The sequence below is a fragment of the Gopherus flavomarginatus genome, chromosome 4, assembly GCF_025201925.1.
Source record: "Gopherus flavomarginatus isolate rGopFla2 chromosome 4, rGopFla2.mat.asm, whole genome shotgun sequence".
NCBI lineage: Eukaryota > Metazoa > Chordata > Testudines > Testudinidae > Gopherus > Gopherus flavomarginatus.
In genome coordinates this window covers 105,442,530-105,467,455 of record NC_066620.1, presented here as the reverse complement: position 1 = coordinate 105,467,455, position 24,926 = coordinate 105,442,530, and the positions used below count along the sequence as shown (strand labels likewise).

Below are 24,926 nucleotides of genomic sequence, written 5' to 3'. Positions count from 1 at the left end.
CACTGATCATGTGCTTCATTGACTACTAAACGTGTTTGATGCTGTCCTCCATGACTGTCTTCAGACCATACTGGTGGTCATGGGGATTCCAGAGCATCTCATTGCAAATCTCCACCAACAGACCACGGTGCAAACAACAATAGATAGCCTCTCACTGGGTGAGACAAGGATGTATTTTGTCCCTGATTCTCTAATATATGCACAGAGTGTATTATGAGAACTCTTGAAAGATTTGACAAAGTGGAAAGAGATGGGATTTCTAGTGGTGGACACCTTAACTCACCTCAGATCTACTAATGACACAACACTTTCTGCTACAATACTTTCTGCAAAAAACCCAGCCTCTCACTGGGTGAGACAAGGATGTATTTTGTCCCTGATTCTCTAATATATGCACAGAGTGTATTATGAGAACTCTTGAAAGATTTGACAAAGTGGAAAGAGATGGGATTTCTAGTGGTGGACACCTTAACTCACCTCAGATCTACTAATGACACAACACTTTCTGCTACAATACTTTCTGCAAAAAACCCAGTGCAACAATGTCAGTGTTTTTTAAAGTGAGGAATATGAAATCTTCCTGAATATGATGAAAACTGCTAATAAACAGGATGCAAGATGACATGATTAACAGACAAGCTGTAGAGGCAGTAAATTATCTGGGACCACTTATCTTTCAATTTCCCTGCAATGGGTCCTTGGCTGAAGACTGGGATGGCTCACTCAGCTATGGCCTCACTTCAAGTATTGAGGGGGGAAAAAATGGCATCTTGAAATGTATGAAGGGGCAACTCGTGACACTTTTTGGCATATGGATGTGAATATAGGAAAGTTAATGCTGACAAGAAAATTTGAAGCTTTTTTAAATGCTGGCAAAGGTTCTTATTTCCTGGAAAGGGGATGGGGGAAGACTAATGCCTATATTAGAAATATTATCGAAGAGAAGCAGACCCTGGTGTCAGAAATCAGATGCAAACTTGCATACTTTGTTCACATTAAAGTAACCTGGAGAGTTATGGAAGGAATGGTGAAGGGTGGTCATAGTAGGGGATGACAGCCTGGGAAATACAGTAGATGGATCATGTGCAATAAGTCACTGGAAGGTCAGCTACTGAGCATTCAAAGTTTGAGATCATGGAGGCTTCAGAAAATTCTGCTGCCACTGATATTCAGACATAAATAAGTGGATACAGAGTTCATGGAAAAAACTCTGAAACCTGGATTTACTTAGTATGTTAAGCATCTTAACAGGAATAAAATAAGAAGCTGTACAAGCCTGATAAAACTTCACACTCCAATCAGATGGTTCTAGTGGGGCGGGAGGGGGACACGATTCCATCAGTTATTACTGACTCCAGATTCTAGTAGTTGCTTGGCTGGCACCTTTTTTGATCCTAAAAAGGTTCATTCCTAACAGATATCTCAGATTACATTTAAGACCTGATAATACTAAAATAAGATACTGTCTAGAAGGATTTGCTGCTGAGCTAAACCTGTTTTTAATTCCTTTCCTTTGTAGTGAGTTGTGCAGTACTGCTAATATTTGTTTACCTCTGCTGGGACGTGCATATTGTAGTCAGCTAAATAGTCTCCTTTACCCAAAAAAGTTAGTAGGGCAGAGATTTGCTTGTTGAGCACTTACAAATATGTAGCTAAGGTGACAGTAGCACAGTTGCTATTTAACTACCTCTTATATTAGAAGAGCTTGCATTAAGCACATCCTGTATGTTCAAAAGGATTACCACGATGATGGGCATGGTATGAAAAACATACACTATACAATATGGGTGGAAGGTGTCTCTCCCCTTCCTAGCTGAATTTCCTAACCTCACTTTGATAGTCAAGTATGGTAATACAGATCTTATATGTATGCCCAACTTTCTCATGGATATTTTGTAATACACCATACAGTGAAACATGACTCTTGGCTAGATTATTATGAGCATGCTTCTGGGCTTGATGCTTTAAACACAGAAGTGAAAGTAAAAATATGAACTTGGCTTCAGTCAAAACACATACAAGTATATTCATATGCTTAACAGTTTAACTTCGTTTAGTGATTTTAAGGAGAGCAGTCTTTGGTATTTTAGAGATGCCGTAGTGACAACAGCTAGCATAACTGGCTTTCCACTATATGCCCAGTATTTAAATCTGAATGGATTCTGTTCTCTATCTTTAACTCTCAAGAGGCTTACATTTTTTATAACCGGGTGTGGTTCCTTGTTCAACTTTCTAAAGTAGTTTATTATTAGAAGGCATTCCAGAGATGAGTTTGAAAAGGCTTAACCTTAAATTAAAAATGGGTTCATTGTAACCCTGCATGTTTAGCCACTTCTTGGTAGTAACAAATGCCTCTTAAGTACTTGTCCCCTTCTGTTTGTTACATACACTTCATCCTCCAAGTCTGATTCCCTAAGGAGAACTGGAGACTTCTGTTACTACATGGTATATGTCAATTCTCAACGCAACTGTATCTCTGACCCTTTCATGGCTTCCTTGAGGGTACTCCTGTTAGGTGATGGCCCAAGACCTTTCTCAGAGCAGGATCCCACAGCTTTCTAGGTGGGGGTTTGGGCTACAATTAACTGATCACCTGAGTAAGTCTGACTTCAGTTCAGCACTTGCAGTCCTGTTCTCCCCAGGGCAGTGACAGCCAACTTTCATAAAGCAAAGTATCTATCAGAACAAAAGTGTGAGAGAACATTGTCATAAACTGCTTATATACAGGTCTTGTCAAGCAGTCACATTTATCTTTTGAAATGGAGACCTTGGCAGGTTTCGCAGTACTTCTGGCCCATTCTGCAGGTTCTGTCACTCTTGGTCATAGCATCATGTCTGGTCTTGGACTGAGCAAATGTCCCTCTCCATTATGAGGCTGGTGAATTACACTTCCTTGACCTGGTTAAAGGTGACCAAACTGGTATGTATAAGTTCCTCCAGGACGGAGGCATCATCAGACTGGTTACCAGTCTAAGGATTTGTATTAATTACTCCAGTGACTTCAATTCCTGCTAAAAATTCCTGTGACTCCTCTGGAGCTAGAATAGAACTTCTAGCTCTTATTTATTTATATATAATATGAGACAGACTGTGTCCCCATAACATCTGTCATGGTATGCACTGTTGAAATAGCTGTTAAATTTAAGCACTCTGTAGATCCACTGTGGGCTCTCTGAAATCTGTTGTTCAGCTATAGAGTCTAACACTTTTTAAGAAATCATAGGAAATGATTTGAAACGTCTTGGTGTAGGTCTAGCAAGCCAGTGACACTTCAGAGGTCCATTGCTTTTGTCCTGGGAAACACTATCAATGCAGTATTTGACAAAGAGGAGTTAAAAACCACTACCACTGACTATTGACAAATGACTGATATGAAGCAGTCATCAACTTAGGTCAGTTGTACCATATTCTGGTATGCATTGCATATCTATGCAATGATCTTTGTATGCTGATTGAACGCAACAAGGGGACTTATTTAGGTAAACTGGCACTTAATCCTAGGATCAGGTGTATCAGTCTGACAAACTTGGTTTTGAAAATTGTTTTATCTACCTGGGATAATTTCAGTTTATATCCATAGTTTTTGCTGATTTAAAAACAAATGTAAAGTTGTTGCTCTGTTTGTCTTTCAGGCCAGGAGCGTTTTGGTAACATGACAAGAGTGTACTATAAGGAGGCAGTTGGTGCTTTTGTGGTCTTCGATGTCACAAGAGGCTCCACTTTTGAAGCTGTTTCCAAGTGGAAACACGACTTGGACAGTAAAGTGCTACTTCCAAATGGCAGCCCTATCCCTGCCGTTCTCCTTGCAAACAAGTGTGACCAGAAAAAAGATGGCAGCCAGAATCCCTCTCAAATGGACCAGTTCTGCAGAGAAGGTGGCTTTATTGGGTGGTTTGAAACATCTGCCAAGGTGAGCATTCCTGAAAAATAAGGATGGTCTTATAAAAGTTATGTTTAGCCAGTGCAAAGTATTAGCTTATCAGTGATCCTGGAGGCAGGCTCTACTACCAATATCTCAGCTGATCATTCCTTTTTTTGTGGGACTTATTACCTTGTCCTCTTTTGCCCAGTTTCTCTTCCTGATGTGAATTTGTGTCACACCTTGAGCTGCTCATGTAACTGTTCATTGTGGAAGGCAGGTTGTGTAAGAACCCAAAATTAAAAGGGAAACTTCTTAAAACCAGGTCTTCTGAGTCACTGCTTTAGTTAAACCACTGGTAGTCAGTATCCGATGATAGATAGATAGATAAACGAGATATTGTTAAAGAATCATGTACAACTGGTACAGTAGATTTTATTCTGTTTGTTCCTTGACTTATCTGATTCGAATAGCTATTTGTAGCAATAAATTATTCTTGATCTGTGTAGCTACATATGGGATGTGATTAAACTAGTAAACTGCACAAAATGGCAAAACTGAACCTGAAAAGTTGGGAGAAGCTTTTCAGTCCATTCCCAAGGTAGGCAAAGGGTTCTTGCCAAATCTTTAAATGGTTAATGTTTTATTCTAGTAACACATTCTAGCCATCCTTTCATGTAATCTGTCTAGCATAGAGGTGAGGCTTTTGTTTTTTTTGTGTGGTGGTTTTTCTTTGCATAGCAGCCCATCACCATAGTACTTCAGTGCTTTCCCGTTTTGCAGTAGTGAATTCCCTAAGGGAATTCATAGAATCTCCCTTAAGGAGTTAGTCCAGTTTTTCATTCTTGAAATTGAGTCTGAATTCTGAAGACTATTGTCCTACTTGATCCTTTGATATACTGCACTAAACCACAAGGCCCTTTTGCTGCCCTCCATTTAGTTGCCCACTTCCCCTTCAACTGTCTGAGATGAGTCAGCAAGGAAAATAGACATAAATGTGAGATGTCTGTTCCAGGCAGCCAGCATGTGAAAAGAGAAGTGAAAAATGAGGGAAGGGAAGGCCTCTGAGAAGAGACTGGGTAGAGGAGGAAGGGTACACCTTAAGTAAGAGCAGAGATGGAGAGCTTTGACACTTAAGAGGAGATGATTGCATTAAGCAAACCCAGTGGAAGGAGGTGGGAAGAGGCCAGGAAAGAGGTTACAATAGTTTAGGCAAGATAGTGCATGCCTTGTACAACGTTAACAGACTTTGATAACGCAATAACGCTGCCTGGTCAGTTTGTTGCTACAGGAAACTTGCATTGCTGGTATAATGAATGCCCTGCTTCTTGTGTCCTAGATTTAAACAGAAGCTTTGTAGCTGGAAATTCCATTATGGGTAACTTTTTGTTCTCTCTAACCTTTTTAGATCTCTCTGGATATAGTACCTCTTTTAAAAATCCATAAATTGCAGTTACTACCCAAACTGAGTTGAAGGTTCAGTGTCTCTTACAGCAGTGCAGCAGCTGCACTTTTTGATGCTGTAAGTACAGCACATTGGATTCTCTCGTCAGAAAAACAGAATAAAAAATTCCTATCTCAGAAAGCAAGTTGAGAACTGACTTGTTCCCAAATATGTTTGTATTTAAGGTTCTGAGATGGGCTACAGTGAAAACTGTTTTGAGTATTTTTGAGTCGTCTTTGACTCTCTAACCATAGTTCCTTTGTGCACTCAAAACGAAAAAAAAAAGGCAAATAATAAACATCCTTCAGAAGTGGGGATATTTTTGATACCCTCAAGATGTACATGTGGATATCTAAGTCAGCCTAGTAAAAGGGGAATTCCGTATTTGTCTCTATCCCCAGGCAGTGCCTATTTATCCTTGTACAGTGTTAATTCCACAGCCCCAGAACATAGTTGGCTGTGACCAGTCACAACCAAATGCATCCTGTGCAAGTGTATGGGCTCATGTTGGTGCACTGACTAGCAAATTACATCCTCATGTTGCCGTGGGAGCTGCTGCAACCTGCCTTCAGGGGAAGGCAAGGATAGGATGGCTCTAAATGTCGTCAGGGTTCTCCACGGAACATGCTGATTGTACAGATCACACATTGCACTGTCTGGTCTTCAGAATGCCTTGACCAAGCTCCTTCATTGATCAGCTGGCTAGTGGTTTACTTTGGGCCAGCTGGCTAGTGCAGACTTGATCAGCAGGGGGCAAGTTTTACAGGTACTTTGCACCATTGTAGCCACTTTAGGCAGGCTTCCTTGCCCTGGGAGTCCAGCAGCCTGGGCTTCACCTGCGGAAGCCTTCATGATACAAGACTGAGGTCTTTAGTTTTCTTGGTTAACAGTAACAAAAAAGCCATCTCTTAATATAAAATATTTACTTCTGAGCTTTTATAAAACCCAGCACTTAAGGCCTCTGAGCATGCAAGACTGAATATTTGGTCTTTTGAATGCCATTACTGAGGATGGTCTATAAAACATTGAGGCTATGAAGAAAGATTTAAAAACAATATGGATAGCCTTGCCATCTACCCATTGTAGTTCATCTTGCAAATATTGCAAGATAAAATAAATGGCCAAAAAAAACCACTCAAGTAAATACCTGGCAGAGTGCATGCTGGTATGCCAGAGGGCATTAGGCTGCCAAATGCCTAAGCCACTTATTTTAAAGTTCTATTTGGTTTCCAAATCTCCAGTTAAATAGTGAGAGCCATCAGTAAAATCTCTGGCAAGTTAGCATTCTAATCCTTTTTTAGGAAGCTTCTGTTTTAGTCACTTTCTCACTTCAAGTCCTTTATTTCCACATTTCCCTCTTCCTCCTTCCCAAAAAAAATCTATTATAACCAAGTGTCGGGATACTAATTTATATGCCTCAATCCATCAATTCAAACCCCGTTTCTTTCATTTTAAATGATGTGCAGGAAGTCAGTGAAGATTCCTCGCTCAAGCTTGACTGTGCCCTGTATCTCACATATCTTCATGTTCCAAACACACAGCTCAAAGTATACATGCTTTACTCCATGGATTTTTATTGTGGCCCACAAAGTACCAAGATAAATAATTAACCATTGCCCCATCCCAACTTCTCATTATGGTTGAGAAGTGATTCCCTTGTCAGAATCTGACTTGGTCATTCACATTGCTTTTCCAAAGCCCTTCTTACTTTTTTCTCTTCAAAGCAGGAGAGGCAAGGAACTAGATAAGAAAACTTGGCATGCTTTTATTTGGATATTGGTTCTAATTGTAGCTCTTATGTCTGCTTGGACAATTGGATGGGTGTTCTGGGACAGCTCCCTTAAACTGAAATAAGCAATATCCAAGTCACTGCATCCCCTCTCATCATTTCACTGAGGCAATAAGTCCTGTTCTATCTTATCCGCCTTCCCTCTACAGATTCGGTAATTTCTGTAGATTCCTATAGATTTTTCTACAATACCCATGTTTCAGAACCAGACCCTCCAAGTAAAGCACTTCACTGTACACCAAAGTGTACAGTGTGTCCCCTTCATCAAATTAGGTGAACCTATCCTTTTTCTATACAAGGAATGTACAGTGAAACTAGATAACCTTTCTAGTACTTTAAAGGACTTGCAGCCTTCACCTAAGGCAGGAATACTAAGCAATGTGTTCAACTCTATCCAAGCTGCTTGTCAAGTTACAATTTCCACAAGAGAGATTGTATTTGCCAATCTTTTTAATAGGCAGATGTGACTAACTGGTTGGTGAAAAGATCACTGACTATCTTTTTTTAAACTTTCACAACTTTTTCAGGACAACATCAACATAGATGAAGCTGCTCGATTTCTGGTGGAAAACGTCCTTGCCAACTACAAAAGCTTTCCTAGCGAAGAGAATGATGTGAGCAAACTAAAACTGGACCCAGACCCTTTGAGAGCAGACAGTAAATCACAGTGTTGCTAATGTTATCTTTACTCTTGCATGTAAATGCAACAGAATGAGCAGCAAGACTCTTGCTCCTCAGACCAGACTGCTGCTATGGTGCTGCATTAAGGACAATCCAAGTGATGGGTTTGTTTTTCTTTGAATTGGTGATATTTTTGGGTGTTTACACATTTTTGTTTTTTGTATAAAATTGAAAATGTGTTTATCATTTATCCTCCACTAAAAGAGCAGCTGTGTCTAGCAGTTGGTTACCTTCTTCTGACACAAAAACAGAGGGTGGTGTTTACACTCTGTTCTCAAATGAATACAGATAACATTCAATATGACGCGTGTCCAGGGTAGGCGTTAGTTCAGAGGATGAATATTGTGGTGTATTCTTGACAGAAGTTGTAGCTGAAATAAGCACTTGCCTCTTTGCCACGAGTGTCCTTATACCCACGAGCTCCCACTCCTGCCTGTCTGCCACCTCTCACACACATTACTTTGTTCCTGTTGATTACCCCGTAATGGGAGGACCCTTTTAACTACAGCTCTCCTGGAGTAAGTGGATCTGTTTTTCTGAACTGGACAGGGATAGCTGAGCAATGGCAGGAGGTCCTATCCTTATTTTGTCACTAAGCCCCAATACAAGGTAGGCATACCACTTGGCAAGTAAGAACAACAAGCAGGGAAACAAGTGTCCTATATGGCATGGCTACTGCAGTGATACAGATGCTAGCAAGTGCATCTGCAGTTATTAGCTGAGCATAGTTTACTTCAGATACTCTTAACCAGTTTGAACCTGTAAAACACATTCCAGCACAAATAGCAGACTTTTCTTAGTGTAGTGCACCCAGTTAAAATAAACCTAAGGAAGCATCTCCCATGTGCACATTAAAACTAATGTCCAGAAATAATTCATACACTAACGCTTTGAGATGCTAGCTTTAACTTCATCCAGGAGAGGATTGCCAATAAATAAAAATGTAACCAAAACTAGAACTTGTCTTAAACTGTTTTTTGAGAAACTAGCTTACAGTATGACTACTCTGAATTACTCAGACCTTGATCTTGGGATACCTTTGATTAGTAGTGCATGGAAAAGAGGGATGCATCAGATGCACCTTAAGATAAATTTAAGGGTTTTTAAATCACTCAGATATAGTTGTTCTATTACAAAGATTTTCACTAATTATAAAAACGAATGCATGTAATTCACCCATACAAAGTGGAAATGGAAAAATGCGTTACCAATTTTTATAACTAAATATTCTGGAATACTAAAAGTTCAAGTGAGGAAACTCACCTAGCTTGCTTTGCCTCCTGTTAGGAGGCTGGTTACGTGAAGTCTTGACTTCTGCAATTCATAAATATGGTCAGAATTTGGGGGGGCAGGATGGCTGGTGAAGAGGATTCATTTCTCTAGTGATTATGGTAATCTTACATTAAATGGAACTCCTGCTTTCTCTCAGGCTCTGGATGCTGTTTTTTGCCACGTTTTTGCTTGGTCTGACGTTAAAGTTTAGGTCATAAGCTCTGTCTATGTGTCAGTTAGAGGCACTGTCTTTCATACTTGCCTATTAAAGTGATAGGAAAGAGTTGTCATAAGTACAAGCTACTTTTTAATGAGATGCATACAGATACATTCTTTATTTTTAAACAATAAATAAAACAATTCAGGCACACTGTCATTATTCCTGTGTGAAAGACTCTTGTGTCTGTGTTTTTTGTATTTAATGTTCTTTTGAGAAGCTGGAATACATCCTCACTGAAGCCTGCAGACTATTTTTCCCCTTTCATTCTGCTCCATTCATTGTCATATTAAACTGTCTCTTGATTTCCTGTTTTATCTTAAGATAATATTAAATATGGTAATTAAGTATTTAACCAAACTTGAAAAGTAGGCTGAAGTAGCTTTACTTAGTTTCTTAAAATTCAAAACATGGCCACCTCTTTGTAGACTGTCTGTCTTTCTGAAGGGAAAGTGGTTTTGAAAGAATACTTTCTCCATTCCCCTCCTGCCATAGTCAACTCAAGAGCAACGCTATTTTCCCAAATGGATTAAAGTTAGTATGTGGGGTCTTTTATCCTCTTTAGAACACTGGCATGTTCTGTAAATTACAAACATGCCTATAAAACCTATCTGCCTGCAAGTTTTAGCCATTAAACAGAATATTGGGTGGAGGCATGCCATTTACCATGGCAGTTATTGGAGCATGCAAGATCTCTGGTTTTTTGTACAGCCATAATTGGAACCAAAGTGCTTTAACTGGTCATCGGACATGTACACTGCCCCATTTTTTGATGCTGCTTCAGTAGGCTAATATGTGCAATATCTGAAGATCAGTTAAGCAAAGATTCACAATCTCCTACTTATGTGGCCTTGTGTATTATCAAGATCACTGGATATAAGCAATATTACACTAACTTGGTTCATTAATAGATTGAACCTGTCAAATTGACAAATCTATTCATATAACTGGCACTATTACCTGTTTAAAAGGTCAGTTTAGTTTTAATTTAAAAAAAACCCTCAACTAATCTCTTCAGTTTTCAAAACTTTAAGGGAAGAAACAGTCCATGGAAAAGTATAAATTAATGTTTTTCGCTCTTTCGTGTGTCAAACGTGTAAAACTGGTCAGTTTTAAAGTAAAGCAATTTTCAAATAGTAGATTGACCAAACTAAGGTATTTATTCTCTGAAATGTAACAGCAAAATTAGTGCAATATTGTTTAAATGAAGTGTAGACACAACACCATTCTTAAAGTTCATACCAAGATTTCTCATAAGCAGTCTCCAATGAATTTAGTTGCTGTTGAAACACTTGAATCACAGGTCACTGTTAAATTTCACACAGCCAAAACTAGGAAATTCACCATAAACCTAAGAGGAATATAACATTGCATTCCTCTATAGTGATCCTTAGAATCACTGTTGGCTTGAACTTAAATCCATTTTCTGGTGGAGCACTGTGTAAAAGACATTCTTAAATTATCAAAGCCCCCCCACACACACACACCCCTCCAATGGCTTCAAAAGGTCTAATTGGTGGGTTCTGTGGACACAGTTTGCTTAACTTTATTCAAATGCATAGTCTTTGTGCATTGGTAAAAAAGCACATACATATATTTTTGCAAGATGGGGGATTTATAGAAAGGAGCTGTAAAAATGACGGTACTATTGACAGCACTTTATACACAGGAATCTTTGTATACAAAGGGGGGGAATCTAACTTGGTTTTAGTAATTTGAAATACAGAAATTTTGAAACAGATAAGATTTCCTCTCCTTCCCCCCCCATCGCCAATCAATTGTCTAAGTTTCTCCACAGAACATACCTTGGGATGGATATTACAAGGTATAACAATTAACTTACTGGATATTGCCATATAAAGAATTTAGGAATCTATTCCAAAAAAGCGACACTTTATTCTATGAAAAATAGCATTATAGTATTTAAATAGTATTCACGGAGTCTCTTCTGAATCAGAAAAGATTTGTTTCCATTGCCTAGTTTCTAGTGCTGGGGTCAGCAACCTTTCAGAAGTGGTGTGCCGAGTCTTCATTTACTCACTGGTTTTGCATGCCAGTAATAGACTTTCTAAAAACCATTAATGTTTCTATAAGTCTATAATATATTACTTTACATACAACAAGAGTTTAGTTAATAAGGTTTATAAAATATTTAAAGCTTCATTTAAAATTAAATTAAAATGCAGAGCCCCTCCCCACCCACCGACTGGTGGCCAGGACCCAGGCAGTGTAAGTGCCACTGAAAATCAGCTCGAGTGCTGCCTTTGGCACACATTCCATAGGTTGCCTACTCCTTATCTAGTGAATGGATGATGAAATGTAATCAGACAAGAAACTAGTTCATTTTTTTTTGGGACCGGTTAATGGAATGATGAGACTTACTATGTTCAGTCTTGTGTGGATAGATATCTGACATCTAATCTCCAGATACTGGGAACAATCTTGGAGAAATTCCTACTTTCTCTATCCTTGCCTGAAGCTAAAGTTGTATCCAGGCCTCACTCATGTATCACACTCTTGATAGCCTCTCTCCAAATGCTGAATTTATTTGGGGATAGAGATAGGAAAAAGTCTTCCTGGTTCTTAGTCACTAGGGGTATGGCTACACTTACATTTGTGCAGTGTTGGGAGTTACAGCTGTGTTCGTACAGCTGTGTAGGGCCAGCGCTGCAATGTGGCCACACTGACAGCTACCAGCACTGCAATGTGGCCATATTTGCAGCATTTACAGCGCTGTTGGGAGTGGTGCATTGTGGGCAGCTATCCCACAGAGCACCTCGTCCCATTTTGGCGCTGTGGCTTGTGGGAAGGGGACGGAAGGGTGCAGGTCTTTCCGCTTCCTGTTCCAACGCCCCTTGGTGCTTTGCTATACATTCCAAGCAGTTTAGTGCCATTGTGAGTCTGCAGCGGGATTTCTGTTACAAATGGAGCCCGAGCTGCTGAGGACCTTGCTGATGAATGTTGCCAGAACATCACGCATGGCAGTGGAGCTATTCCTTCAGCTCCAAAGTGACAGTGAGGAGTCAGACAATGATACTGATTCGTCTGATGCGCAAGACACTAAATTGCTTGTGGCAGTAACGGATGTGCTCAGCACTGTGAAACGCCGCCTTTAGGCTTGGGGAAACGAGCACTGAGTGGTGGGATCCCATCGTCCTGCAAGCCTGGGATGACAAGCAGTGGCTGCAGAACTTTCAGATGAGAAAAGCCATTTTCATGGGACTGTGTGCTGAGCTCGCCCCTACCCTGCGGCACAGGGACACAAGATTGAGAGCTGCCCTGCCAGTGGAGAAGCGGGTGGCTATTGCAATCTGGAAGCTGGCAACTCCAGACAGCTACCGATCGGTGGCAAACCAGTTTGGAGTGGGAAAGTCGACCGTTGGAATAGTGTTGATGCAAGTTTGCGCAGCCATTAATCGCACCTTGCTAAGAAGAACCATGACTCTGGGGAACGTGCAGGACATTGTGGATGGCTTTGCACAAATGGGTTTCCCTAACTGTGGAGGGGCAATAGATGGGACGCATATTCCTATTCTGGCACCACCCCACCTGGCATCAGAGTACATTAATCGCAAGGGGTATTTCTCTGTGGTTCTCCAAGCGCTTGTGGATCACCGTGGGCGTTTCACTGACATTTACTCAGGATGGCCTGGAAAGGTGCATGATGCACGCATCTTTCGGAACAGTGCCCTGTTCAGGAAGCTGATGGCCGGGACTTTTTTCCCAGACCGCAAGATCACAATAGAGGATGTCGAAATGCCCATTGTGATCATTGGAGACCCCGCTTACCCTTTAATGCCATGGCTCATGAAACCGTATACAGGGAAGCTTGACAGGAGCAAGGACCGGTTCAACTACAGGCTGAGCCGGTGCAGAATGACTGTGGAGTGTGCTTTTGGCCATTTAAAAGGGCGCTGGAGATCTCTGTATGGGAAGCTAGACTTGGGGGGAAAGCAGCATCCCTGCGGTTATATCCGCGTGCTGTACCCTCCATAATATTTGTGAAGGGAAGGGTGAAATATTCAGTCAGGAATGCACCTCCAAGGTTCAACACCTGGAGGCTGAATTTGCACAGCCAGAGAGCAGAGCTACTAGAGAGGCCCAGCAAAGGGCTTCAAGGATTAGGGATGCCTTAAGGGAGCAGTTTGAGGCTGAAAGCCAACAATAATGTTTGGTGCCTTTGCTGTGCCCATTTTTCCCTTGGGGTACAGTATTTATCACTTTCTGCAATAATAAAAAATGTTTTATAAGCCAAAAAATCATTTATTCAAAATACAGTACATAAAAGGGCAGGGGGGTAGGGTGGTGGATTGTACATTCAGAGGTATGAATATGTCGTGCTTGGATTGCTGTTCAATGCCTGCTGCACTTCAGGATTAATATGCTGCATCGTGATGGGGGTTGAGTGCATAGGGTACGGTTTGTAGTTATCAGGGCTGGTACGTGAAGGTACAGGTGTTGGGGGCAGCTGGTGGTGGTAAGAACCAGGCTGCTGGAGAAAGGGTGTTTTGTGCAAATGCTGGGGAACAAGGGAGAGAGCTTTGGGAGGGGTGAGGATTACCACCGTACTGATGTGCCTGCGTGGCTATGAGAGACTGCATACAGTCAGTTTGGCGAGCCAGGAGGCTTATCAGCTGCTTTGTGCTTTTCTTGGTAGCCAATTCCTTTCTCCTGCTCTGTGTTTGTCTCCACTCATGCATTTTCTCTCTCCAGTCCTGCAGCCTCTTACTGTCTGTGGCGTACTGATTCATAACTGCTTTGATCAAATCTTCTTTTGATTTTCTAGGATTTTTCCTCAAGTTCTGTAACCTTTGTGCAGGCGGTGATAGGGCTGGATTATTAAAGGTCACTTAAAAAAAATAAATAGAAACATTTAATACAGAGGCTACGTTGTTTATTATCACAGTGAAGGAGTTTGTAGACTTTTTGTAGCATCGTTCCCACATACCTAACATAGCACAGAGAGGCCACAGCAGCGAAGGCATAGGCATATTGAGCAATGGGGTGAGTGTTTCTGCCGCGACTTCACCTGGGAAGGGGAACTGCCAGAGGGCTTGGGTTTCTGTGCATTGGGGAAAGCAGAGGGCAGACAGTTGGGGACCAGCAGTGGGGAAAGCAGAGGGCGGATAGTTGGGGACCTGCACTGAACAATCATCACTACATTTTCAACAGGATTTTCTACTGCCAGATATATCACTGCTGCGTGTTACCTAGGAAGAGAGGGAGGGTCTTCCACAGCAATGTGGTTTCTGCCCTGGACCCTATGCAGCTTGCCTGTGTGCAGCAATGGTCCCCCAACCCCTCGCGGCACAGTGGCGCGGACGAATTAGCCTGACCGGGACAAGGACCACAGTGGCTCTCCCTATAAACTTGCGCAAGCACACTGCCCACGCTCTGGCTGCAACTTTTGAAGAGATTACCGAGGCCAATTACAGAGACTTGATAGACCAAATCAATGGGCTATTCCACATTTAGGCATGCATGCAGGCAGCCATAATCCCCACCCTCCTCTCACAAAACATTGCTATCCTAAAAATAAAATCTGCTTACTGGGAACACGCTCCTCTGCTTCCTCTTCACCAACAAGTTCCAGCTGCTGCAACTGGCTAGCCTCCTCCTGGCTTGAGAAGAGCTCCTGGCTGCATGCCTCCTGGGACTCTGGGGTGTCTCCCTCCACCCCAGTAGCCTCACTGTCAGCTTCCTCTACACCCTCCCCCACTTCTCCCTGCTCTGAACTCTCCATCGTGCTCCTCAGATTGGCAGTGGGGTCACACCCAAGTATGGCATCCAGCTCCTTGTAAAAACGGCAGGTCGTGGGGGCAGCTCCTGAGTGGCGGTTTCCCTCACGGGCTTTGCAATAGGCACTGCGCAGCTTCTTTACTTTTACCCTGCACTGCAACGCATCCCATTCATGGCCCCTTAGCAGCAAGGACTTTGATATCTGCCCATAGGTATCATAATTTCTACGGCTGGAGCGCAGCTGTGATTGCACAGCTTCCTCACCCCAAACGCTGAGGAGGTCCTGCAGCTCGGAAGTGTTCCATGCTGGCGCTCGTTTGGGGCGTGGAGGCATGGTCGCTGATTGATTGATTGCACTCCACACCTGGCTGAGCAAACAGGAAGGGGATTTTTAAAATTCCCGGGGCATTTAAAGGGAGGGTCACCTGAGCCCAGGGCAGTGGAGTGTGAAACGATGAGCAGAGTGGCTGAAAAGGTATGCTGGGATATCTCCTAATACCCTGGAGGCCAATAAAAGCGCTGTTGGTGTCCACACTTGATGACCAGCGCTGGAATCGCTACACCCCAGGCAGACCAGGTGTACAGCCAGCGCTGCAACCAGGGAGTTGCTTTGCAAGTGTGGACACAGAGTGAGTTGCAGCGCTGTAACCCCATCACCAGCGCTGCAACTCTCCAGTGTAGCCATGGCCTAAGTGTTGTCTGTAATGCAGATGTGGCATCCTATTTTTAAAACCTTAATTTGCCCAGCCACCATAACAGTTCTTTATGGAGGAGTCGTTAAAGTAATGAGTGAGCTTTCAGTATGGGAATTTGAGAAGCACTTGAACTGTAGAGGAGAATGAAGTAGGAAAATCTGAACTTCTGGACATATTATTGAAGACTAAATGAGTGTAAGCAAAACCATTTTTGGACCTACCACCTCCATCCTAAATCATAAAAATCCTTAGTTCTCTTCAATGACTTGAGTCAATGGCAGCAAGTGAGCCCTTGAGCACCTATATAATAAACAGTGATAAAAGAGGAGACCATGATTAAAAAACCCCCAGTGATGCTAAATTTTTAAAAACAATTTGTTTGCCCTCTCTCCTTTCTCTTGTTCTCCATTATTGAGCTTGACCCTAAAATACAAATTTTCACCCCAACTTTCTCTCCTTTTAAAAGAACAGCTTAAGTCCATAGCTGCATGTGTTTGTTTAAGATTCAGGGTCCTTCATATAATGAATGACAGAAGCCAAAACATTCTGTGCCTGCATTTCTTATAGGTATGGAATGCAGTATAGCAGAATGTCTGAGGGAAATGATATATTTCAATATAGTTTCATTATCTGACAGAGTATGAAAGTCATGTGCTGTAGACAGACTGGTACACTGAAAGTATGAAACATGCCGGATGCAAATATGGCATAGAATTAAGACAATTTAAAGAAGCTGTGCCGGTGTAATCAATGTCTTTATAAAAAGATCTATATGAAAATGATGGAGAGTAGATGTGGGGTGGGGGAGTCGGTAACATCTATCAATTTTGACATGTATTCAAAAATGCATTATCAAGAAATAAGGGTTCCTAAGTGTGTGTGGTTTTTTAACACATACTACCTTGGATTCTTTTATCAACCCCTGAAATAATACTGTTCCTTCAGTACAAAGACTTGCTTAAAATCCATTTTATGCTTTTTATGTATTAGTGCGAATACGCTTCAGGTCCTGTTTCACTGCCTCAAATAAATGTGCGTACAAAATATTTCCTGGAGTGAGTTACTTAAACTGTTGCCTCTGCCTTATCTGGGCAAGGGCCCTATATTGAATGGAAGTGGGGTGGGGTATGTATGGGCAGAGAAGCAGCTTTTACAACTCTACTCTTCACCCACTGCATGTGTCAGAGGAAGGATGGCTAGGGGTGGCCACTAACTCTTTCTTTCTACTCTGTGAAGGAAGGATACAGATCTTGTCTCCCAGTCTCACTTGCTGTCCCCAGCACCCAGTGAAGCACACCAGTTTCCTGAGATTGATGTTTGAGAGTACTGACCACCAGGAAATAGTGTCAGCAAGACTCCTTGCTATAGTATGGCTATAGAAATATTGACCTTTGCATCTCTCAAGATCTATGCTGAATCCATTCTTGTTCTGTGAGGATTTGCTGAGTCACCTGACCCTTGCTGCTTTCTTAGCAAAAGCAGCCCTAATTAACCAATTTATTGAATGATAAATGATTAGTCAAAGGTATGGTAAATTATTGCTAATCTCAAAGCAAATCTATGGATAATATATATTAGGGCTGTTGATTAATCACAGGTAACTCATGTGATTAACTCAAAATTAATCACAATTAAAGTGATTAATTGCACTGTTAAACAGAATAACTGAAATTTATTAAATATTTTGGGTTTTTCTACATTTTCAAATGTATCTATTTCAATTACAACACAGAATACAAAGTGTACAGAGCTCACTTTATATTTTTGATTACATATATCTGCACTGTAAAAATGATAAAATATTTTTCAGTTCACCTCATACAAGTACTGTAGTGCACTCTTTATCGTGAAAGTGCAACATAGAAATGTAGGGTTTTTTGTTATGTAACTGCACGCAAAAACAAAACAATATAAAACTTGAGCCAGCAAGTCCACTCACTCCTTTTTTTTTTTTTTTTTTGTTCAGCCAATTGCTAAGAGAAATAAGTTTGTTTACATTTAGGGGAGATAATGCTGCCCACTTCTTAATTACAATGTCCTCTGAAAGTGAGAACAGGCATTCGCATGGCACTGTTGTAGCCGACGTTGCAAGATATTTACCTGCCAGATGCACTAAAGATTCATTTGCCTCTTTATGCTTCAGCGGACATGCTTCCATGCTGATGATGCTTATTTAAAAAAAAAAATGCTGTAATTAAATTTGTGATTGAACTCCTTGGGGGAGAATTGTATGTCTCCTGCTCTGCTTTACCAGCATTCTGCCATATTTCAAGTTATAGCAGTGTCGGATGATGACCCAGCACACGTTCATTTTAAGAACACTTTCACTGCAAATTTGATAAAATGCAAAGAAGACACCAATGTGAAATTTCTGAAGATAACTACAGCACTTGACCCAAAACTTAAGAATCTGAAGTGCCTTCCAAAATCTGAGGGGATGAAGTGTTGGAGCCTGCTCTCAGAAGTCTTGAAAGAGCAACACTCTGATGCAGTAATTACAGAATCCAAACCACCATAAAAAGAAAATCAACCTTCTGCTGGTGGCATCTGACTCAAGATGATGAAAATGCAGCAGTCTACACTGCTTTGGATGGTTATCGAGCAGAACCTGTAATCAGCATGGATGCAGCATGATGGTTGCAGCATGAAGGGACATATGTCCCTTCGTGCATCTGGCATGTAAATATCTTGAAACACTAGCTACAACAGTGCCATGCAAACACTTATTCTTACTTTCAGGTGACGTTGTAAACAAGAATTAGGCAGCATGATCTTCTACAAATGTAAACAAACTTGTTTGTTCAGCCAGTTGCTCAGACAAGAAGTATGACTTGCAGGCTCTATATTTTTACCTTTTATATTTTTGAATGCAGGGTTTTTTGTACATAAACTCTACATCTGTAAGTTCAACTTTCATGATAAAGGCATTGCACTACAGTATTTAGTATTTTTCAATGTATCTAATACATTTGTTTTTTTAGAGCAATAAACTGAGCACTGTAACACTTTATATTCTGTGTTGTAATTAAAATCAATATTTGAAAATGTATAAAATGTCCAAAATATTTAAATGGTGTTCTATTGTTTAACAGCGTGATTAATCGCAATTAATTTTTTTAATCATAATTCATTTTTTTAGTCACTTGACAGCCTATATATAGTATAGGGGGGAGACAACATCCAGGTGTTCAGGAAACCATCACACTATATAACTAAATGCTAAACTATTTACTAATTTCAATGTATATACCCTGCTCTAACTTAAAAAAGCACCCCTCTTCTTGCTTTAGGCCTTCCTTGACATATTTAAAAACACAATTAAACTATATCTAGAATCACCCCATAAATTGATAGGTCAGAACCCAGCAACTCCTTCCATTCTGAGAGCGGGAACTGGTGGAGTTTTTAGACCATTCCTAGTACAATGCTGCCCTCATTTTGGCTGGGCCCTCATAAATGTCAATTGATTACCACAGGAAATGCACCATACTGGTTCCTTGGCTCTGAGGAAACCAGCTACATTCAGCAAGGGTTTTATCCATAGAGAACTCTTTTTACAAGCTACTCTAATCAAAGAACAGAATTCCATCCGCATTCTAATTCCAGCTCTGCCAGTGAGCAGCTGTGTAACCTGGGAAGAGTCACTTCATCTGGCTGTTTACTGTCCACACCCTTTGTTTTTTAGATTGTTGGCTCTTGTGGGCAGGGGCTGACTCCAGCGTGTTAGTACAATGCCTAGTACAATGGGGGAACAATTTTGGTGGGAGTCTGTAGGAACTAGTTTACTACTACAGCTAATCCAGTCACAAGGTTCAGGCCAGTTCTATGACCCTGAGTAGTGGCCTGCTGTGTCTCCTGAACTCCCTACTCCTTCCTTTGACTACCTGCACAAGGGGAGGGGAAAATGGAGCAGAAATTTTCTCCACATGGGTCAGCGGGGACCACTTGATAATTCCGCACCCTGTTACAATGACTGCTTACTTATATAAGCTTGCAGTGCTAGAGACGTGATTTTAAACACAAATGTCCATTTGGCCTGAACTCTAAACCAGTTAACTATAAAATACACAATAATCCATGCCACTTCACAATGAAACAATTTGAGGGTCCCAGAGGATGTGGGAGGTGCATGGCTTGGAAGCAGGGATGGGAATGGCTGCTATCTATCTCCTTACCTGATTCTGCTAATAGACTCTGTGTTCCTTAGTCCACTAAGAAAGATTTATGCAGCCAGGAACTCAAATTTGCTTTATCTTTTTGGAGGTCTTCCCAGAATCCATGGTTCTGTACATTTAATCCTCCCCTCACTGAGTTGAACTTCTTTATTCCCCCAAAGCAATGGCCAGAGCTAGCAGACTTTTTTTGGTCAGCAGCAAAGAATCCTGTGGCACCTTATAGACTAACAGACATTTTGAAGCATGAACTTTTGTGGGTGAATACTCACTTCGTCAGATGCATGTAGTGGAAATTTCCAGGGGCAGGTGTATATATATGCAAGCAAGAAGCAAGCTAGAGATAACAAGGTTAGTTCAGTCAGGGAGGATGAGGCCCTGTTCTAGCAGTTGAGGTGTGAAAACCAAGGGAGGAGAAATCGGTTTTATAGTTGGCAAGCCATTCACAGTCTTTGTTTAATCCTGCACTGATGGTGTCAAATTTGCAGATGAACTGAAGCTCAGCAGTTTCTCTTTGAAGTCTGGTCCTGAAGTTTTTTTGCTGCAGGATGGCCACCTTAAGATCTGCTATTATGTGGCCAGGGAGGTTGAAGTGTTCTCCTACCGGTTTTTGTATATTGCCATTCCTAATATCTGACTTGTGTCCATTTATCCTTTTCCTTAGAGACTGTCCAGTTTGGCCGATGTACATAGCAGACGGGCATTGCTGGCATAGGATGGAGTATATTACATTGGTGGACGTGCAGGTGAGCTGCAAGTCACCAGAAAGTAGTTAGAATTTTTTTTGTTGAGGGGAAGCTGACTCTGGGCATTGTGTAGGTATGCCTAAGCACTGGAGAGTCATTTGGTCTTCTCTCAGTATATGAAGTGCTGTTTCAAAAGGAAACAAAAATAGCAGTGGGGCGAGGGGTAAATATGTGACCAAATGACTCCCCAGTGCTTAGGGATACCTACACAAAGATAGCAGGGGTGGGAGGGCAGATCTGCTGGCTTGGGTGTCTTTGACCTTGTCTTCGCTGATTTTAAAAAGGGCTTTTTCAACCTAAGAGTGACTAATGCATGTGAGCTATCTTGAAGTGAAAAAACAGTGAAGCCAGCTTGATGTTGCCTACTTTACCTCAAGGTAAAACTAAAGTGCCTTGACTTCACTGTGTTTTTTAACCTTGGGATGGCTCAAATACATTAGTTTTATCAGTGACGACATGGTATTTTAATGTGTGGGTTTTTTTAAATCATTTTTGTCTGTCTGGGATCCTGGGTCAAATAGGGTAGAGGTTGGAAGAAACCTTACTTTATGACACATCTTCGCAAGGGCTCTTCTTGAATCACCCTGGTATCAGAGGCTAGAATCCCGAATAGAGATGCAGAGTTATTTCTGCTGACTATTCCAGATCAGGTGACTCTTTTGTCCTGTTCAGGGATGGCCAGCTGTGTGTCTGGAATTACCAGTGAGGAATCTAAGAGTTGAGCAGGAGCTACTGGATGGTTGCACCAGAGTTTATCTTTTGGAAGTGTCCAAAGCTGCTTCAGAGATTTCAAGCCCAAAAGAGATTATTATGATTATCTAATTTGACTTCCTTCATAACAGCCACCATTGAATTTTGTCCTGTACTTCTTACATCAAACTAAATAACTTGTGGTTGAACCAGAGCTTATCTTTCAAGAAGAAATCTGATCTTGATTTAAAAATGCCAAATGATGGAGAATCCACCATGTCGCTTGGTAAACTATTCAATGGTTAATTACCCCATCACTAAAAATTTACACATTATTTTCAATTTGAATTTCTCGCTTTCAAGGTCAATATCTCATTGTAAGGTGTATTTTCCTTGAATAATCCATGTAGCTTGTTTTTGGCCCTATCAGCTAGCCAAATTCTTAATCTATTTAATATGATGTCTTGTGAATTTCACCTCGTTAGACAGCCTTTTGGGAAGTTTTTGGTTGCTGGAAGTTTTTAGAGTGATAGGATGCACAGACTGGGGTCTTGTTTCTAAACTCCTTTTCTACACTCTGTCATGATGATGTTAATCAAAATACTTAGGTGGTGTCCTTCTAGGTTGAGACCAAACTTATTTTGCATTTACTCTTTAATATGGCAGCCTATTCCAGCGCTTAACTACCCTTATATTTAGAAAGCTTTTTAAATATCTAACCTAAATCTTCCTTGCTGCAGATTAACCCTATTATTTGTCTGGCTTTCAGTGGACATGGGGAACGATTGCTCACAGTCCTCTTTAGAATAGCTCTTAACATCTTTGAAGAATTATCAGGTCTCCTTTCAGTGTTTTTTTCTCAAGACTAAACTGTGATGCTGCACCTCATATTCTTCATAAAAATATTGTTGTAATATGAATGTGGCATAACTAAGATATGTTTTATGCAAGATGGGTCATGAGAGGTATCATTGGAAAGGTTTTGATTTTCTGACTGTTATCCAATTTTTATGAATGTATCAGTTCTGTATCTGAAGTTAGGAATATGGACCATGTAACAATTACAACTGTGTGTGTGTACTTGGAGAAACGCCCACCAGACAATAGGCAATCAGCCTGAATGGGCTATTAGGAAAGACAATAGAATGGGTCTTTGAAGATGCTGATCTCTCATCTTCCTGAAGTCCCTTCCTGTGGACATTCTAAATAAACCTTGTCTCATGGTGGCTTTAACACTTTAATAATGTCACCTGGTATGGAGTACCACCTTGGACACTGCTGGTATTTTTCCACTGGAAACAAAGGATTCTTGCCTTACATAAAGTCTATTTAAGGCTGGGATGTGAGTTTATCAGGGCTCTTCTCCATTGCCTCCCCACCCAAGAAGGAAAACTGCTGAAAGCACCTGAATACACAAAGGAACTAAGTTGGGGAAAGGCAAAGGCTCAATCCAGGCTGAGACAGGGTCTAGCCTCTGAAGAGAAATAATGAACTCTAAGCTGCAGAAACTCTGCGAAATTACTATGTGTAACCTGTTTCTTTATTGAATTAAGCTTACTTTGTGTTTTGTTTTATTTGCTCACTAATCTTTTGTTCTGTTTGCTATCCCTTATAATCACATAAAATTTACCTTTTGTAGTTAATAAACTTATTTTTTATTGTTTTCAAAACCTAGTTTGTGCAATTCATATCGGGGGTGGGGGGAGTGCAAAGAACTGTGCATATTTCCCTCCACACTGAGGGAGGGGCGATTTTTATGAGCTTACGCTATATAGATCTCTGTACAATGCAAGACCATATCATTTTGGGTTTACATTCCAGGGGGTGTGTGCACAGGAGAGCAAGGCATTCCCCTAGATGAGCCCTCCACAGAGAGCTAATCGTAGACTGTGTGATTCTACAGCTGGGTGTGTCCCTACCTGTGTGTGTGCTGGAAAGGGGCTTGAGAGCCTGAAATAGCAGCACAGAGTAAGGGAAACTCAGGCTAGTAGGACAGGTGGGCTCAGTGGGACTCCAACACATCCAGTGGCACCCAAAAGGTGGGTACAACCCATCACAAAAACATACCCAGATCTTTTTTTTACCTTTCCTCATAGGTCATGTTTTCTAAAACTTTTATCATTTTTGTTGCTCTCCTCTGGACTCTCTCCAATTTATCCACATCTTTCCTAAAGAGTAGTGCCCTGAACTGGACACAGGACTCCAGATGAGGCCTTATCAGTCCTGAGTAAAGTGGGAAAGTTACCTCCCATATCTTACACACAACGTTCCAGTTAATATACCCCAGAATAGTAGCCTTTTTTACAACTATACCATATAGTTGACTCATATTCAGTTGTGATCACTATAACCCCCAGCTCCTCTTCAGCAATACTACTTCCTATCCAGTTATTTCCCACTTTGTAGTTGTGCACTTGATTTTTTTTCTTTCCTAAGTGTAGTACTTTGTACTTGTCTTTATTGAATTCACCTGGCTGAGTTCAAACTAATTCCCCAATTTATCAAAATCATTTGGAATTCTAATCCTGTCCTCCAAAATGCTAGCAACACCTCCAGGCTTGGTGTTATAAGTGTACGCTCCACTCCATTATCCAAGTTGTTAACGAAAATACCGAATCAGACCAGACCCCGGACAGATCCTTGTTGGACCCCATTAAATACACCCTCCAATTTGACAGTGAACCATTGATAACTACTTTCTGAGTACGGTCTATCAACCAGTTGTGCAGCCAACTTATAGTAACTCCATTTAGCTAGTTTGGTTATGAGAATATGTGGGACTGTATCAAATGCTTTATTAAAATCAAGATATATCAGCTTCCCTCATATTCATTAGGCCAGTAACCTTGTCAAAGAAGGAAATTAGGTGGTTTTGGCATGATTTGTTCTTAGCAAATCCATGTTGGCTGTTACTTATCCTATTATCATCTCTGTGCTTACAAATTAATTGCTTAATCATTTGTTCCAGTATCTTTGCAGGGATTGAAGTTAGTCTGACTGGTCTATAACTCTCTGGGTCCTTTGTTTCTCATTTTAAACATAGGTACAATATTTGCCCGTCTCCAGTCTTCTGAAAGATCATCTGTCCTCCATAAGTTCTCAAAGAAAATTGCTAACACTCCTGGGATTGTTTCAGCTGGTTCCTTAGGTAACCTAGAATGCATTTCATCAGGGCCTGTCAACATGTTCATATACCCTTAGGTGTGAATGACTTAGAATTATTAAATGCTGGGCAGAAACTAGATGAGACAGCTTGGCAATTCCTTACCAATGTAGCAAGGAATAGGAGCTCGTTCTCTGGAGCTCTGGGACAACTGTTCCATGAACTGTACAAATAGATTGTGTTCAAAATATTGCTGCTGTGTCATGCCATTTTAGAATATCACTGGCAAATAGATTGCTTAAATACAGGACCACATCACAAACATATGGACCATAGTATAATATTCATTCTTAATTCTAAATTAAAATGCTAACATGCCTTAAACAGTCTGCGTTCGCACTAGGTCAATACCCTCAACCTTTTAAAATCTGAGAGATTCCTTATGTTCGTGAGAGTGTCTGAATGAATCACACTACACAGGATGATTACTCCCTACCTTTGTCCTTCATGTAGTATCTG

General features: G+C 41.0%; 2 protein-coding genes across 2 annotated transcripts in view; one reads left to right on the top strand and one right to left on the bottom strand.

The window, feature by feature from the left end:
* The window catches only part of RAB32 (RAB32, member RAS oncogene family), a 52,414-nt gene extending 42,993 nt beyond the window's left edge, over positions 1–9,421 (top strand). Inside the window, exons 2-3 of the mRNA XM_050949914.1 lie at positions 3,633–3,910; positions 7,620–9,421. Of these exons, the coding sequence (XP_050805871.1) occupies positions 3,633–3,910; positions 7,620–7,769 (428 nt within the window). The 3' untranslated portion in view covers positions 7,770–9,421. The remainder of the gene's footprint in view (positions 1–3,632; positions 3,911–7,619) is intronic.
* SHPRH (SNF2 histone linker PHD RING helicase) overlaps positions 1–24,926 on the bottom strand; it is a 1,098,091-nt gene that overhangs the window by 579,574 nt on the left and 493,591 nt on the right. The gene's annotated exons all lie outside the window — the stretch shown is intronic.